General features: G+C 41.9%; 2 protein-coding genes across 2 annotated transcripts in view; both read left to right on the plus strand.

Moving 5' to 3' along the window:
* Positions 1-18,137, plus strand: part of SEC61A2 (SEC61 translocon subunit alpha 2) — a 213,507-nt gene that overhangs the window by 129,124 nt on the left and 66,246 nt on the right. The window lies entirely within an intron of this gene.
* DHTKD1 (dehydrogenase E1 and transketolase domain containing 1) overlaps positions 5,206-18,137 on the plus strand; it is a 47,264-nt gene continuing 34,332 nt past the window's right edge. Inside the window, exon 1 of the mRNA XM_058532418.1 lies at positions 5,206-5,456. Within this exon, the coding sequence (XP_058388401.1) occupies positions 5,300-5,456 (157 nt within the window). The 5' untranslated portion in view covers positions 5,206-5,299. The remainder of the gene's footprint in view (positions 5,457-18,137) is intronic.

Consider the following 18,137-nt stretch of genomic DNA (forward strand, 5'->3'; position numbering starts at 1 on the left):
TTAACATCTCTAATAAAAGTGGGCAGTGGTAAGGAAAGAAAATGAAATTAGTCAACTGATGATAGATAAATTTTGGGTATATATAAAATATAATAATACATGTATGTGCCCCATTGTCATGATAATTTGAGAATTTCTTTTAATGAAAAGTTGCTAGTGGAAGAAATTAGTCTAGCTTCAAAAATATTAATTCTAGCATGCTCAATGCTTTAAAAAGTAAAGCAAAGAACCCAAGAAAATACCTTTCTTCAAAAATAAAATAGGCCTATTTCTAGCCTGGTAAACTGACCATTCACATATTTGAACATTTTATTAATGAGACAGAATAAACTATGGAGGGAAGGGAAAACTTTTTCCCTCTACCCTCCTAGACTCTCTGAGTAGGGTCCTGTGAATTAGACTGCCAAAAGATAGATTAACAAGAGAAAAACAAATCGAGTTTATTAACATGTGCATAGCACATGCAAAGTGATGAGTCACTCAAAAGAGTGGTTAGAACTTGGGCTTGTATAGCATCTTAACCAAAGAACAATAAATTTGTGGAGAAGTGACAAGACAAAGGAAACGAGTTTAGGCTTTTAAGGGAGGCAAATTGTGGAAGGTAAATATGGAAGAGGTAACGTAAGATAAGGATTGTTTTAGTTTTTGTTTGTTTGTTTGTTATTTGTGAGGAGATCAGCCCTGTGCTAACATCTGCCAATCCTCCTCATTTTTTGCTGAGGAAGACTGGCCATGGGCTAACATCCATACCCATCTCCCTCCACTTTATATGGGACGCCGCCACAGCATCGCTTGCCAACCACTGTGTCGGTGTGCACCCAGGATCCGAACCGGTGAACCCCAGGCCACTGCAGCGGAGCACGCGCACTCAACTGCTTGTGCCACCCGGCTGGCCCAAGGATTGTTTCAGTAATGTTTGCTATGTAGATTCCTCTGGTGCCTTCTCTTGGCTGATAAGAGTCTGGAGTTGTCTCCAGTGATTAAGAACCGTCTTACCTTTCCTAGTGGGAGTGGGAGACAGAGAGTTTTTCTTATACCTGCTTCTTTTCAATTGCCTTCAGCTGAAAATGATCTTTATGCCAGAGTGGCATATTTTGGGGTGGCATACTCTGAACCCCTTCTGTTTATACCTAGAATATCCCTATTCTCATACTCAGTCATTGCTAGTTGCCTCGTACCCTAACACACAGACTTGCTCATCAGACCTCTTGCAGGTTCAAGATCATTAAAGCCCAGGAATCACGATAAGGGCCACTACCATGAATAAGATCTTAATAAGAATGAGAAGGAGAAGGAGAAGGAGAACGAGAAGGAGAAGAAGAACTAATATGTGTTGAGTACTTACAATATGCCAGACACCGTCCTAAAGGGTTTTACAGGTAGATACTATTACAATTCCCATTTTACAGATAGGGAAATGGAGGCTTAGAGAGTTTAAGTAACATGCCCAAGGTCCCTCAGCTAGTAGGTGGTAGCAGCAGGATTTGAACATAGTCAGCCAGGTTCTGACACCATACATTCACCGAACAAACGTTTCTGGGGTACCTCTTGTGTGCCAGGCACTATTCTCGGCACTTAAGATACAACAGTGAGCAAAACCTACAGAGATCTTTGCCCTCATAGAGCATCCATTTTAGTCAGGGGAGATGGACAAAAAATGATAAATAGATTGTATGATGTGTTAGGAAATGATACGGATACATGTGACGGTAGAAATAACAAGTAGAGCAGGGTAAGAGGGAGCAGAATTATAAGAGGTGATAAGGTTAGTTGCAATTTTAAGAAGGGTATCAGGGTAGACCTCATTGAGAAGATCATGTTGTTTTCTTTTTTCAATTTTCAGTTATAATTCTTAAAATGTTTAAAATTTTAAATATTTTAAAATGATGAAAAGTACAGAGAATTGTAAAACAAATAACCATGTTCCCACCACCCACAATTTGACAAAAACTAACATTTTGAAATATTTGTTTCAGAATTTTCTAAAGAACGAAAGCATTGTAGAAATCATCAAAGCCCCTGCCCCAGCCATCCCATTTCTCTCCATGCCCCCATACAACCAAATTTACTGAAATTGTTGTGCATCCTACCTATCCATATACTTACACTTTAACTATATATGTACATATTCATAAAAACATATAGACCAATTTGGTATATTTTTAAAACTTGTGTGGATATCATTTCTATCATTTTTTCCTCTCAACTTTATATTCTTGGGATCTATTTTTATGTTGAATGTGTAGATCTAGTTCATTCATTTTTAATGTCTGTATAGCATCCCATTGTATGCATAAGTAAAGCCACATTCTTAACTTCTCTTCTAGCGGTTCAACACACATCCTTTTACTTTTTATATTAAGCTTTAGAATCAAAAAACGTTTAGAACTTGAAGGAACTCTAAGGACAATGTAGACCATGAGGAAATAGAGAGGTTGTGTCTTCTTAATGTCTTATTGTCCCAAGGTCACATAGCCACTCAATGGAAAAGATGGAATTAGAACCTGGTAGCCTCATACCCAGCACAGCACTCATTTCAACTATCACAGCATTACATTTTAATTCTAGATATCTACATAGAACTATCTATAGAACTCTCTCTATATAACTCTCTATATCTGTATTTTATACAGAAATAATATAGTAGTAAAAAAGAGAACAAAACATATATGTTTTTCAGGAATAATAAAACTATTAAGCTAAATTAGATAGACAGTAGCTTTACAACAGCATTAATAACCCATTAATGATTATAATAGTTCTTTTTCCTCAGTCTGCTATGTAAGTATTTTTTAAAAATTGAATTCTCTTATTTTAATTCATTTGTGACCATGTTTTGTTTTTCTTTAGGAGATAAGGACGCCAGACTGTGAGACTGTAACATAGGCGGTCAGATGAAGTTCTGTCCCTAGTTTGGTCACCAACAGGGCCCAAGGAAACACAAGGGACAATTCTAAAAGGTAGTTGTCCCAAAGCTAATGTGAGGAAGCTGATCCTCTTTTCTCTCACTACTTGTCTTCCCAACTGTTACCTACATGTTCCCCTGACAGGGGTGTCTTGACTGCCTATTACATACAAAGGACTATAATTCCAAAACCATTTCTTGAAAGGAAGAAATGATTTTAACATCTATGCTTCACCGTATTCAACCTAGAAATACAGAACTTTGTTGAGAGGTCAAGAGACACCATAACAGCACTAATCCAAGACACTGACTTTGAATATGGTCATTAACTGAGAAAGATCGTTTTGACAGATTTTGAAATCTTTACATTCTTTTCTGGAGCCAAAACCCAAAAATCCATCTCTTGCTTGAACGAAACAAGCAAATGAAATGGAGCGCAAAATGAACCTACAGTGTAGTATGTGTCACTGGCAACTGATGGGTCTTATGACTTGGAGATATTCAAGTCTATACACTTAATCCTTTTATGACATAGTTCTGAGACCTCCTTGAACTTCATTTGTGGAAAAGCAACGCTAGCACTCAGAAGTTCCTAATTCTCATCATGTTTTGTGTTATCCTAATGAACTAGGTAAGCCATATAACCTCTTTCTCTCTAGGAAAAGGTACAATTACCCACCTACTTTCTAGAAGCACTTTAAATGCTAAAGTGTGATAAGTCTGTAGGGGAAAATGGTTTTGCTTTCATCCTACTACCTAAAGCGTTGACATCTTTGTAGAATGTGCCTTTCACTTCCTTGACTTGCCTAAAACCTGATTCCCACCTCATTATCTGTGCATAGGGGATTGGATGGACGCCACTTCAAATACTACTCTTTTTCCTTCACATGAAACTTTATCGCTTCAGAACTTATGCCATCTGGTTCTATTTCCCTCCATCATCCTCTGTGCTCTCTTCCTCAAATTTGCTGGTCACTTTATTCAGACTTTGCCTCTGGACCACTTCTTCATAAACCCTTTTTTTAAAAAACACTCTTTGACTTCCACAGATTGTTGCATTAACAACATAGTTTGTTTTCATTTATTCATTCATCCATGCACCTGTCTAAATTTTTTTTAAGAGACTTTTTTAGAGCAGTTTTAACTTCACAGCAAATTGAGAGGCAGGTACAGAGATTTCCCTTATACTTCCTCCTCTCACATATGCATAGCCTCTCCCATTATCAGCATCCCCCACCAGAGTGAGACATTTGTTACAATCGATGAACCTACTTGACACATCATTATCACCCAAAGTCCACAGTTTACATTAGGATTCACTGTGGTGGTGTACATTCTACGGCTTTGGACATATGCATAATGACATGTATCTATCATTATGATCAGATGTATCTTTCGCAAATATTTTCTCCCAGTCTGTGGCTTGTCTTCTCATTCTCTTGATGGTGTCATCCATTTAATTTTTAATATATTACTATGTATCAATCACTGTTGGGGAACAAAGCACTATTCCTGGCCTCAAGGAGCTCACAATCTAGTGAGGAAGACAGGCAGAAATTGATAATGACAAAATTGTATGAAAGGCCCACCTTTCCTAGGCCATTTCATTGTCCGTGTATAAGACCCTGTCCTGCACCCTAACCGCATTGGACCTTAACTTTAGCTCTGACAATTTTAACCTCCACCCCACTTCAGCAATCCCCTCCAATGACCATGCCCTGGGGCAGGACTGACAGGCAAATATCCCATTTCTAAAATCTCGAATGCCGACACACCATTCACTGACAACTTCCAATCCTTTAGCTCTCCCCTCTGTAGTGTTACTAAATCTTACAGGCTCCTCCTCCCCTAAGTTCTACTTTCTCCCTCAATGTTTCCTAAGGAAAAAAACAGAAAGATACTGATTTTCTGCTTCCTTCATATGACCTTCTCTTCTTGCGTCCCTGGGTCTCAGTCCCAGGCACGTTCTGCGCACACTGTCGCTCATTTTTCCTTGTTGTGTGACAGCCAACATCGTGTCTGTGTGGTCATGCTCTGCGGCTTCCCGCAGAGGGGTGGTGAGTGCAGGATATACAGACCTACAAAGTTTTGAAAGCCGGTAACGCGCCGCTCAGCGCTCCCTGCTTTCCCAACTCCAGGGCTACGTCCAGCCTCTAGGACCGCGCGAGTCCAGCCGGCTCCCGGGGCGTGGCCTCCCGCGTGGGCCGCTGACCTGGATTGGCTCCAAGGGGCGGGCCTCCGGCCAATCAGGCGCGGGGGCGTTACCGGGGGCGGGGCTCCCACCTCCCGACTCCCGCGTGGCGGATTCCCGGGTTCCTGGCGGCCCACGAGCGACCCTCCCCGCTCCCGGCGGCTGCTGGCTCCCTTCCTCCGGCCCGGGGGACCGGGCGGGACATGGCCTCGGCCACGGTGGCAGCAGCAAGACGGAGCCTCGGCCGGGCCCCTCCGCTCCTCCTCCAGCGCGGCTACCTGACGGAGAGGGGTGTCTACGGCTACCGGCCGAGGAAGCCCGAGAGCCGGGAGCCCCGGGGCGGCCTAGCGCGCCCCCCAGGTCTGGGATGGGGCCCGGTCAGTGGGCGTGGGGCTGGGGAAGCCGGGGGCCGCCGTGCCGGGTCTGCGGTGGGGGAGGTCGGGCTTCAGGGGGCCTGCAGTGTGCGTGCAGGCCGGTGGGGAGGAGGGGAAGGCGAGGCAGGCGTGGGTGTTGTCAGTGTCGGGGTCGCCCTTTGTCCAGCCTCGGTAGGTGGGGAACCTTGAGGTCAGGGTCTCAACGTTGGTTCCACGCTTGAGTGATTTTCTATCTTTCAAGTTCTGCTGGTTTTGTGAGGTCTTGTCTTTTCTATTCCTCGGTTGTAAACATGTGGGAACTTAGCTCTTTGCGGAGGGGGAGCTGCGGGAAAAGAGAAGTTTTGAGATCACCCAGCTCCTGGAGTTTGACAAGGATACATTTCCAGGGCCATCTCCAGGGCTCGTGCGAGCGGGATGTGTGGGGATCATGACTGTACTGCTAGGGTGAAGAGGGCAGTTAGCTAGTGGTCTTGGACCACAGTATTTATTGTCAGTCTTCTCGACCTAACTAGCCTCTTACTTCAATTTCAGAGTTTAAAACTCTTTGCTGAACTTAGAACCATGTTACTAGTGGTTTTAATGGATTAGGAGACATGAATATCAGTTTTTGGAACCTCTCTTGCTTGCCGACTCATGTGCAAGAGACTGATTTTGAGTAGTTGGTTTATGCTCCAAAGTTATTGTATCTTATTCCTCCTCAGAGTAGAAGATGAATACAGATTGATTATTAGAGGAAAATCATTTGGCATCTTTTTTGTTTTTGGTCAGGAAGATTGGCCGTGAGCTAACATCTGTGCCACTCCTCCTCCACTTTACATATGGGAGCCGCAGCATGGCTTGATGAGTGTTGCAAACCTCCGCACCAGGATCCAAACCTGCAAACCCCTGCCACCAAAGAGGAATGCGTGAACTTAACCACTAAGCCACTGGGTCGGCCCTACCATTTGGCATCTTTGATCCATTATTAGTTAACAATGGAGATCCCCTTCATCATCTAATCGCCTGACATTTGAATCTTACACACTGAAACCTCAATATTTTGCTCTTGACCTCAGGGAATGTTTAGAATAAGCCTGATTTCTTTCTCTTGAATGCAATGGGATTTTTTTAGAGAAGGCATTTTGGCCAACTAGATTGTTAATCCCTTGAGGGTAAGACTATAGGTATCTTATTTCACTTTGCAAATTGAGTGTCAAGAATTTTTTTTTTCCTTTTTTTTGGTGAGGAAGGTTCGCCCTGAGCTAACCTCTGTGCCAGTCTTCCTCTATTTTGTATGTGGGTCGCTGCCACAGCATGGCCACAGAGGAGTGGTGTAGGGCCACTCCCGGGAACTGAACCTGGGCTGCAGAAGCGGAGCACGCCAAACTTAACCACTGGCCACGGGGCCAACCCCAAGTGTCAAGAATTTTATGTCAGTTGTTCTCAAACTTAAGTGTGCATTCAAATCACTTTGAATGATGTTAAAAATGCTAGTTCTAGGCCTCCTTCCCTTCCTCTCCCCTGGGTTCTAATTCAGTGGTCTGAGATGAGGTTCAGGAATGTGTATTCTTTGTTTCATTTTGTTTTTTGGTGAGGAAGGTTGGCCCTGAGCTAACACCTGTTGCCAATCTTCCTCTCTTTTTTTGCTTGAGGAAAATCCACCCCGAGCTAACATCCATGCCAGTCCTCCTCTATTTTGCATGTGGGATGCCACCACAAGATGGCTTGATGAGCAGTGTGTAGGTCCGTGCCCAGGATCCGAACCAGCGAGCCCTAGGCTGCCGAAGTGGAGCGCGTGAACTTAACCACTACGCCACTGGGCCGGCCCCAGGAATCTGTATTCTTATCAGGCATCCCAAGTGATTCTCTAGCAGCAGGTGCATGGCCACCTGCGGCCAAACACTGTTACAGTCATAAGGGATGTGTGTGCAGGACATTTGACAACCCATCTTCATTTAAGATCATATCAGCATGAGCTCGATGCACAATTATTGTGATCTCATTTGAGGTTTTCCCTTACAATCGGGTTTCTATTTGATTCCTGTTAACAGTCTGGCAGCTGAGAATTAAGCTTTGCCTTGGAAAAACCTGGGCCAGTGGTTCTTAACTGGAAGACTGTATCCTAACCATCTTGGAGCTTTGGGCTAGGGTGATTTAAAAAATATCTCTGGAGGGGCCAGGCTGGTGATGCAGCGGTTAAGTGTGTGCGCTCTGTTTTTGGGGCCAAGGGTTCGCAGGTTCGGATCCCCGGGCACGCACTGAGGCACTGCTTGTCAAGCCATGCTGGTGGCGTCCCATATAAAGTAGAGGAAGATGGGCACGGATGTCAGCCCAGGGCCGGTCTTCCTCGGCAAAAAGAGGAGGATTGGTATGGATGTTAGCTCAGGGCTGATCTTCGTCACGAAAAAAAAAAAATCTCTGGAGTTGATTTTATATATATAATCCCCTCCTCCCTGTTCCCTCATCACCAAGTTGTCCCCTTTCCCCCTCCGGCTAGTAATCAACTTGCTGTTTTGTAAGGTGCTTGGTGAAATTTGAAAGTTCAGTATTGCATTAGAACTGCAGGCGGAGGGTACCATCTTGTGTGGTATTGGGAGGGAAGAGTAAAATCAATACTGGGAAACAATTGTTTGTTGCAAAGTTGCGCGATCTGGCTTAAGAAATTTTGTCGCTAAGGGCAATAACTTTATTTTCATTTTCCTTATTTTTTTAAATACTCTGAATAAAACTTGAAGGCAAGTGGGCCATTTTGTTACTTTCTTCAGAATTACCATTGCATGTAGATCTGTGACAGGTTTCTCTTCTTTCTGTTTCAGAACTTATCACATTGTTTTGTAGTAACTCTTTTTGTGGTTCATTATCTCCTACTGGGCGTGTGTGAGAAAGGAGGAAGGAGAGTTGCATATATCACTTCCAGTAGAATCTCATTGGCTAGAACTTGGTCCGTATATACCTGCAAAGGAGACTAGAAAACATAGTCTTTATTCAGGGTGGCCGTGTGCCAGCTAAGAATTATTTCGAGAAGAGGAAAATAGATGTTGGAAAATAACTAGTAACAGCCACACTCAACCCCTTTGGCCACTCAAATATCATAAGCTTTTCTTCCCACACGTAGAATGTATTCACCTCCTCTCTTCTCCGTGCAATTCCTGAATCCAGCTCAAAGTCCGTTATCTCTGGAGAACGTGCAGCCCTCTCCATCAGGTCTGGCTGTGGCTCCTCATGGTCTGGAATTTTATGAACTGCCATCCACCCCATATATACACGTATTCAATATACAAAGAAAACTCCCATCCATAAAAGGAAATGATGAGGACTCTACAGCAGTCATTCCTTTCAGCCGATTATCACATCCTGTTGAGGAGGAATGATAAAGCTCCTTGATGTGTCTTTGTAGTAAGTTCACAGTTTTATTTGGCCCCTCAACTCTGCCCTCTGTTGTTCCCCTGGCTTTGCCATATAGAGTCTTCCTTATCCATTATCTTCTGTGGCCATCTCTGACATGGGCATTGGGGAGTAGGCCCCCTTGGGGGCTGCACACCTTCCACAGCCTACTTTATTTTGATCAAGTTAGGAGCCCAAGAGTTACTTTAGGGGTTCATCAATGACAGGGGTTTTTTTGGCCAGAGTTGGGATTTCTTTGGCAGACCAATTTTTTAATAAAATTCATAGGTCTGTAATCTTTTTGCTTCTGGTCATTCCATGAGCAAGATCTCATCTAGACCTAGTTTTTAAGCCTGAAAACGCTGGTCTTTTGTTTACAGGTTCTGTGCTGTGTCTATACAGCTCCCTAAATTTAATGGTGCTTACCTTGAGACCATCTGAAATAACATGCTGGAGTGGGAAGACAACACCCCTTAACTGATCTTGAAGGCTCAGCTGGCTCCCCTGGTCTAACAGAATGCTTACTAGAAGGTACTTGAAGAAGGGTTTCATCTGTTCTCTTATCTCCTGCTAAGACAGCCTCTTCAGAACCACCTTTTATCATTGCTTCTACTTTTCCAACCTTGTCAGGGTCCACCTTCTGGCTACTGAAGCCACAGACAGAGATTACCTCTTATTAGCAGAGCTGTATTTCTCTCCATCTCTGCTTGCTAATTTGCTAGCTCCAACTTGACCTCATCTTTCTCCAGGGCTTTCTGGAAAATGACAAAAAACAATAAACACACGCTACTGAGCACAGGCTCTGTGGGCATGTAGTCTGCCTTTCAGGATTTCACAGGTGACAGTTTTACCAAATGTTTTGTCAGATAGCATAATAGCGCTCATCAACTTTCTGGTCTGAAATATCTAGGTCCTCGGCACCCACCACCTGACTGCTAAGCCAGTGTCATATGCATGTTAGGTTCTATTATGGCAGCAACCCACCTCGGGTACCAAATTCTGTTTCAGATAGAATGAGTCTGGGGGCTGTGCCAGAGACCTGGAATAACAGTGACTTAAGTAAGATAAGTAAAAGTCTGAGCTGGTATGACTGCTTTGCTCTAAAGTCATAGGGGGTCAAGCTCCTTCTATGTTGTTTCTTCCCATCCGGTGTGCATTGCTCTCAACTCTGGTCCAGGATGGCTCACCACTATATCCACATACTGACCGGCAGGAAGGAGGAAAGCAGGAAGGAAAGAGAACACCCCTCCCTTTAAGGGCCAGACCAAGAAGTTGCATACATCACTTCTACTACCTTCTGATTGGTCAGAACTTAGTCACACAGCCTCAATGGCTGCATGGAAGGCTGCGAATGTATATCTCTATTCTAGGTGGCCATATACTCAACTACCTGTTACTATGAAAGAGAAGGGGGGAATGGATGTTGGGAGTTATAGGGTCTGTGCTACAGATGTATTGTAAAAATCTAGCGCAAGCAATCCACCTTCAACTTTTCCACCTCATGCTTCATATCATATTTTGAGCACTATATTTCTCAGTGCTTTGTTTTCTTTATATTTTCACTAATTAGGATCCTAGTCTAGGCTTTTAATTCCGGTCTGCTGCAAAACATAGTTTAATTCAAGGGTTCTTATTCTTGGTCCATGGATCCCTATGAACAGGTTTCAGAAGGTCTGTATACTTTGCACATCTGTGTGTGTGTCTGTTTCTAGGCAAAGGGCCTGTAGTTTTCATTAAATTCTCAAAGAGATCCATGACTTCAAAAAGGTAAAACTGCTAGCCTCATGGGTATTACAATTTACAGCCTTGTTCCCTTCTAGCTTAGTCCAGTCTTTCTAAAACATCGGTTTCATTGAGTCATTTTCTTACTTGGGTCTCCAAAGTCTCTACTTTGCCTCTCAGAATAAAATACAAATTCTTTTTTTGTGTGTGTGTGAGGAAGATTGTCCCTGAGCTAACGTCTGTGCCAGTCTTCCTCTATTTTGTATGTGGGATGCCACCACAGCATAGCTTGATGAGCGGTGTGTAGGTCCGCACCTAGAATCTGAACTCACGTACCTCGGGCCACCAAAGCAGAGTGTGCGAACTTAACCACTACGCCACCGGGCCAGCCCCCACATCTGAATTCTTTAGCTTGATAATCAATGCCGTTCATGTTTCTTGACCCATTCTGCCGTCTTTCTTACCTCTCTCTAACATAAATTCCCCCACTATCCAGCCTATATCCAAAGTTTTTCTCCCTCATTCTGCACCTTTCCACTTCTTAGCCATTCTCCATGGCCCAGCTCCATTCCCATCTCCTCCAAGATGTCTTTCCAGACAACTCCAGGCTATCCTAATCTGAATTCGCTCAACTCTCAGTATGGGCCCCGTGGACTCTATTGAGCTTTTCTGATTGCATGCGGTTTTGTGTAGGGATCATCTTCTCACTTGCATTGTAAGATCCTGCCTGGTAAAGACCTCGTCTTATATTCCTCTCAGCTCTACACTTGAATAATTATTAAATGATTTATTCCTACTAAGAAATGGAAATAGGGTTCTGTATATTCCATTTATTTGTGACATTTAGTGCATCTGAATTTCGCATATACAACCATAACACCGAATATCAAGAAAGGAAGCACTTTATATATTGGGTAATACACTATATTACTATGTTTTAGAAAAAGGAATAACTTTGTTTTTGCTAATGAAGACAATTAAGACTTGCTGTGTTTCTCCTTAAATTCTGTGTGTGTGCTTATGGTCAGTGCCATTAATTAGAACAGGAGGCTGATGAGACAAAGGACTGGTTTGATTGGCTCTAGTCTTTTTCATGGCGCCTGCCAGTTGTCCTAAAAGGTACCATCTTGGTGGAAGGGAATGACTGAATTAGTGCGACGGATCATGTACGTAACTCGGTGGTATTGGCAAAGTAAATCGAAGGACAAACTCTACTGAAAATGGACACATGGCTCCTCCCACATCAAAGGTGACAGCGAAGTGGGAGGAGGTACGGTCAGAGGTGCGGTACCTCCTTTCTCCTCTTTGCCCTTCATCAGCCTTCGTTCTTCATGTGTTTATCTTGGTTAAGAATCAATGCCTACATGGGATGACTACATCATTCACTAAGACTTCCATTGTCTTAGGCTTTAAAAAGATACTGAATTTGCTTTTAGTAACTTTTGGGATTGCAGTGGTTTCACTAGTTAAAATTTGACCTGTGATGAGTGTTCTTTGTAACTGGCTATTAGTAATAGCTTGTACTTTAACCTCTGTAAACCTCAATTTCCAAGTCAACTTGAATTTATTTATCAACAGTCCCAATTTAAAGTGGAGGTGGGTTTAGGAGTGTGATTCGTGGATATAAATTTCACTATGGAGGATTTGGGTTATAAAAAATGGCAGAATTTAGAGACCATCAGGGGATGGAAGCCATAGGATTCCAAAAAGTGTTTGGTGGTTACTGACCTTGGCAATGACCCTTAGTAGCTGAAGTAAGGTTGTAGGTATGTTGTGTATTAGAAATAACAGGAACCTTTACTGGAGTCGTGGGGAAAATGGTTGAGGAAAATCTGATTGCATTAGAGATTTTTAAAAATCTAGATGATTCTGGAGCACAAATGTAGGCCAAAAAAGGCTAATGACATTAGCTCTTGTACTTTTTCTGATCTTGTTAATGTCTCAATGACTTCTAATTCTCTCATCCCTTTTGCTATAGGCTCTGGACTTCTCTTTTCAATTTTCATTATAGTACAATGGATAAAACATTATATTGAAGTTAAATATGCTTGAATTCAAATTCCAGCTTCTTCTTTACCTGTGTCACCTTTTGTAAGCCACTTAACCTCTTTGGGCCTCTGTTTACTCTTCTGCAGATAAGGGCGCCTATTTCAGAGTTGTTGCAAGAATTAGCTAAGATGATGTGTTTGAAAAATCCAGCACAATGCACAGCAAAAGTTAGTTCTCAGTAAGTAGTCACTATCATTCATTATCAACCTGTGACCCTTACTTATCTATCTTGGCAATGATTTAAGAAAGGATTAGAAAAAAATGTAAAGGACCAGAACAAGGTTTCTATTTCAAAGTCCGGTTTTTTGCAAGAAAGAAATATCTGGAAAAATAAATTTATTTTGTAAAGCTATCATGTTTGAGATGGGAAGGGAGGGTATGATATAAAATGAACTCAGTTGCATGGCCTAGGTCTATCTGAATTTATTGTACAGAATATAGTATTCTGGTACAAAGTCATTTGGCTTTTAATGTGGTTATCTATGAAATTCCTGAATTGAAGCAGGAGGCAACCATCTCATTTTAATAGAGTTCTAAGGGATTCCAATTATGAAATTCCTTTTCTTGGAGTTTTCAGTGTTTTTTTAGATATCCAGTGCTCCCACTTGCCTTAAGCATATGCTGCCTTGAATGGAAACAGAACTGTGGATATGGTCTAGAAATTTTGGGAGGAGGCTATTTATGACCATATGATGAAACAGAACTGTACTGACTTTTAGTTTAAGTACTAAGTTTAGTTCATCTGTCAGTGTACTTCTTGCTGATTAATATGAACACTTTTCTTCCCGAAAACAAAACACTATTCAGTGCTCCCACCATCTTTGCTTACAGCAGAGAATAAAGTAATTGATGTAGATATCCCTATTGTAATTTTTTTTTAACTCTTGTTAAACTCTTATTTAACTCTAAGATTCTTTTGGTCACAAGCAACAGAAACCAACTCCAGCTATCCTAAAGAGGGGATTTTATTTGAAAGATATAAGGGTGTCTTCTAGAAGTGAAGGATGTGTCAAGCAACTGAGACACAGGTAGGGAGTAAACCAGGACTAACTCTGGGAATATTGGCAGGAGTGTGTGTGGACCCACAGAGCACAGCTATTAATATGACTCAGCTCCTGTGTCACCCATATGTGTGTTGAAGGTCCCCAGTGCCACCCCTTCATTTGATATTCTCCAGAAGGACTCATGGCACTCAGCATATAGTTGTACTCATGGATAAGATTTATTACAGTGATGTAATAAGTTTATACAGCTGGCTCATAATGGAAAAACGCAGAGGAAGAGTCTGGAGGAACTGTCGTGCAGGCTTGCTTGTCCTCTCTCTCCCATGGGGTGACACAGAATGCACTCTTCTGCAAGCAACGAAAACGCAGAAACGTGTGCAATGATTCTGCCCAGGGAAGCCCATTAGAGACTTGGCACCCAAGGTTTTTATTGGGAGGTGTTCATGTAGGCACCCTTTGCACATACCAAAGTTCCAGACTCCCAGAAGGGAAGCGGGTGTTCAGCATAAACCACACTGTTTGCACAGTTGAGGCATAGGGGGCCACTCTTACCAGTTAAGGACAGGTTAGAACATTCCTGAAATCCAAGTTCCCAGATGCCAGCCAAGGGCCAACCTTGCAAGCAGGCTTCTCTAAGGATAACAGTCTCAGGTTTACTCTTTTCTCATAACATACCTCTCAGTTCCAAGCCTCAAATTCTGGAAAGATTGAATCTGACTCACCTTGACTCAGATGTCTTTGGAATCCATGAATTTGTAGGGAGGCTGAATGGAGCGAAATAGACATGGCCACTGGAATCCACCCCCTGGAATGGGAGGGTGCAGTTCTCAGAAAAGAGGGACTCAAAGTGAGTGGGAAGGATCTATTGTGGGTCTTGTATTTCCACATCTGAGGGCACTGGAAAGCTTTAATGAGGATTCTGTGACTATTACAACATGCCGAATCTCAGGACTTCATTCATTCACGTAATGACAGATATTTTCTTGTTCATCTACTACGTGCTGGTCTCCTGAACCAGACGCATGCCTTCTATTTTGTAATTTTGTTTTGTATTTTCCATTTTGTTTTGAAGAAGAGTTTGTATATGTGCTGTTGTTGTTTTTCCTATTCTCTCTGGCTTCTTAGGGATTTGAACACCAAATTAAATTCCTCTGAACTTTTGTAGATATCATGAGTACTAAGTTGTTTGGACAGTATTGTGCCTAACATAAAGGTATTCATTTTTCTCTTACAGAAATCTTTTGGTTTATACAGTAATGGCAAGTTATTTATGAAGAATATATGTGTTTTGGGGCCGGTCCGGTGGCGTAGTGGTTAAGGTCGCGTGCTCCACTTCACTGGCCCGGGGTTCGCAGGTTTGGATCCTGGGCACAGACTGACGCACCGCTTGTCAGACCATGCTGTGGCAGTGTCCCATATAAAGTAGAGGAAGATGGGCACAGATGTTAGCCCAGGGCCAATCTTCCTCAGCAAAAAGAGGAGGATTGGCATCGGATGTTAGCTCAGGGCTGGTCTTCCTCACACACACACACAAATATATATATATATGTGTGTGTTCTATTGCTATGCCCTCATTCTTTTAAATCTTTTAATTTCATTATTTGCTACAAAAGTAATATAACTGAAGCACTTTTATCCAATGCATTTCAAACTGGAACTTGATCAGTTAATTTTTTAAAAAGTCATTCAAGCAAGGAGTTTCATAAAGAAATGAGAGATGCTTCAAGCATTTTAACTTAAATATATTTATTTTTGTTTTTGTATGTGCAAATCTTTAAAAATTAAGAGCACTTATGAAAGCAATTTGAATGCAAAATCTCTCTAGATTTTTGTGATTTCTCCCCTAATATTTTACTTTTCCCCACAGCAACAGCCTTAGGAACAAATATAACTGATTCTTACAAGCATATGGTCAACTGGTGAGAGCAGACGTGCCGGGTGCACTGGAGAGAACTCACGAATCAAAAGCTTTCAGAGTGCAGTAGACAGCAAGTCAGTGAAATGGATACAATTTAAAGAGCTCTCCTGTACATATTCACTGTGGAAAACTTAGAAAACATAATAAGCACAAAAAAAATCAGGAATATGACATATGATAATCACTAAGTTTTTGGTCTATTTCCTTTATATTCATGAAATATATGTATACATACATACATATACAAATATATGAAGTATATAGATACTAATATTATGCTATATATACTATATAATGAAATATATGTTATATACTATACATGTAAACACACATTTTAACAAAAAGCAAGCACTATAATGCTATATATAGTGTCTTATAGTCTTTTTTTATCTAAATACACTGACACTTTTCCATGAAGCGTTCTCCTACATTATTTTGCAATGACTGTTGGCAAATGGAGATTAGCTAGCAACGCTACAGCATGTCCCTCAGAGCACTGGGGTTTATAAGGAGTTAGAAGATTAACAATAGGGAAATGTCAGCGAGGAACGAGGAGGCAGCCCCTCCACCGCAATATTTGAGGGGTGTGGGTGTGGGCAATGAGTCTACTCTGTCTACTGGTGTCCTCTGGGGAAAGCAGATTCCAGTTAGGACAGGAGTATAAGGGATGTTTGAGGACGAGGTTAAGAATGTAGGGAGGTTTGTTAATCATGGGACAGAATGCCAGACGTCACAATGGAAAGACCTGGGAGGTAGAGAGGGAAGAGATATGGGATTGGGTCTGGTAGAAGAAATCAGAGCAATGAAATGAGAATGTGAGAGAAAATACTTTGCCAGGATGGATGTAGGATGTGCCCAGAGGTGGGAGGGGAAGAATCCTCTCTCTGTGGCTCTGCCCGAGTAGTAATTGCCGTGTGTTCTTTGAGATAGTAGTGTTCTTTTGTGCCAACTCCCATGTCAGTGTTCCAGAGTATCAATAAAAGCCTGGCTAGTGAGCAGTTAGAAATTGAAGCAGTGTTCTCCGAGAGCTGGCGTGGTTTCACTAAGAGAATGTTTTCAAAAAGGGCTACCAGACTGCTATGAGAATGGTGATGAAAACCCTGTATATTTACTGTTGGACTTATCCCACTAAAGACGTAGTTTTGTAGTTGATGCTAGAAGCCGTGGAAAGTGGAGCAGATCACCCAGGGAGAAAATGGATTGAGAAGGTGGCCCTGGGCAGACCCACAGAGCACCACTATTATAGAGATGCACCAAGAGGAGGAGCCCCCAAGAGTGACTGAGGTTGAGTAGCCAGTGAGTTCGGAGGAAAACCAGGAGCTTGCAATGCCCGAGAGCCCAGGGAGGAATGTGTTTTTAAGGAGTGGCCAACAGGGACAATGCTGTAGACCTGGTCTTTCTGGGTTTTAGCCACAACCATGAAGTTTTCCTGTTTCGTAGAATGGCAATTGAGAACTTCAGTAAGGTTCAAAATAGAACCCTACAGCAATTTATATGACTAACCTCCAGCCTGGAATCGGTTCATTTATGGGATTGTTTGATTAGTTTGTCAGCTTGTTAGACATAGCCTGGATCCTCCTAGCTGCTGTGTTAGTGCAAACACATCCGTTACATATTCAGTACATCTCCATTCTTTCGTCTAAGCCTGTGACAAAAGGTACGCTTTGCATTACTCTGAATACAAACCCAAGCACATATGTGGCTCTGAAATCATTGCATAGCAATAAGTGTTCATAAAGTGGTTATTACATGTTTCAAAGTGTGCTAACAATTTTCTTTGGATTCTGAAAAATAAAAACTCAAATTTTAAAAATGTTTAGAAAATGTGTGCCCTCAATAGTAGATCTGCTTATCTTCAGGGATTTTTACTCAATTTGTGTAAGACTACGATGATGAACTGAAGGTTAACTGACTGTAGGCATGAAGGACTTTTTTCAAATTTTCATGTGGAAAAGGGAAGAAAAGCAGCTTTTGGCTGAATATAAAATCATCTAAGATAGAATTGGATTTATTGAAAGATAAGTACCCTTTAGGTGGAGACTGGGGAATCACTCATTTAGGGCTATATAAGGGGGATTTTTTTTTTGCATTATGTGAGTGACAAGATCATTTCTAAGATCTTTCCCTAGCCTAAGACTTCATGAGTCTATGAAATAACCAGGTACCTGGGGTCTTTAAGAAATAAGGACAGAAATGTGACATTGATTTTGTAGTTCTACCTATCTCTATTTTTTATGTAAGATATATAGAAATATCTCAAATAATAGGAGGACTATAATTATCCATAATCTCAGCATTTTAACAGTTATTTTCAATTTGGGGTGTTCCCTTTTAATATCTATCAGCGTGCATAGTTATTTTTATAAATGTGCACTCAGTTCTATTTCCTTTTTGGTTGTTTTCAGTGACTTTAGCTATCATGAGATCAACTTAAGGAAATAAGTGTGTTTTCCTGGATTCTGGTAGTCTTTTTTTTTTTTCTCGTCCCCAAAGCCCCAGTGCATAGTTGTATATTCCAGCTGTAAGTCCTTCTAGCTCTTCTATGTGAGCCACCAGCACAGCACGGCAGCTAACAGATGGGCGGTGTGGTTCCACGACTGGGAACTGAACC

This window comes from Diceros bicornis, chromosome 36 (genome assembly GCF_020826845.1).
Source record: "Diceros bicornis minor isolate mBicDic1 chromosome 36, mDicBic1.mat.cur, whole genome shotgun sequence".
Classification (NCBI taxonomy): domain Eukaryota; kingdom Metazoa; phylum Chordata; class Mammalia; order Perissodactyla; family Rhinocerotidae; genus Diceros; species Diceros bicornis.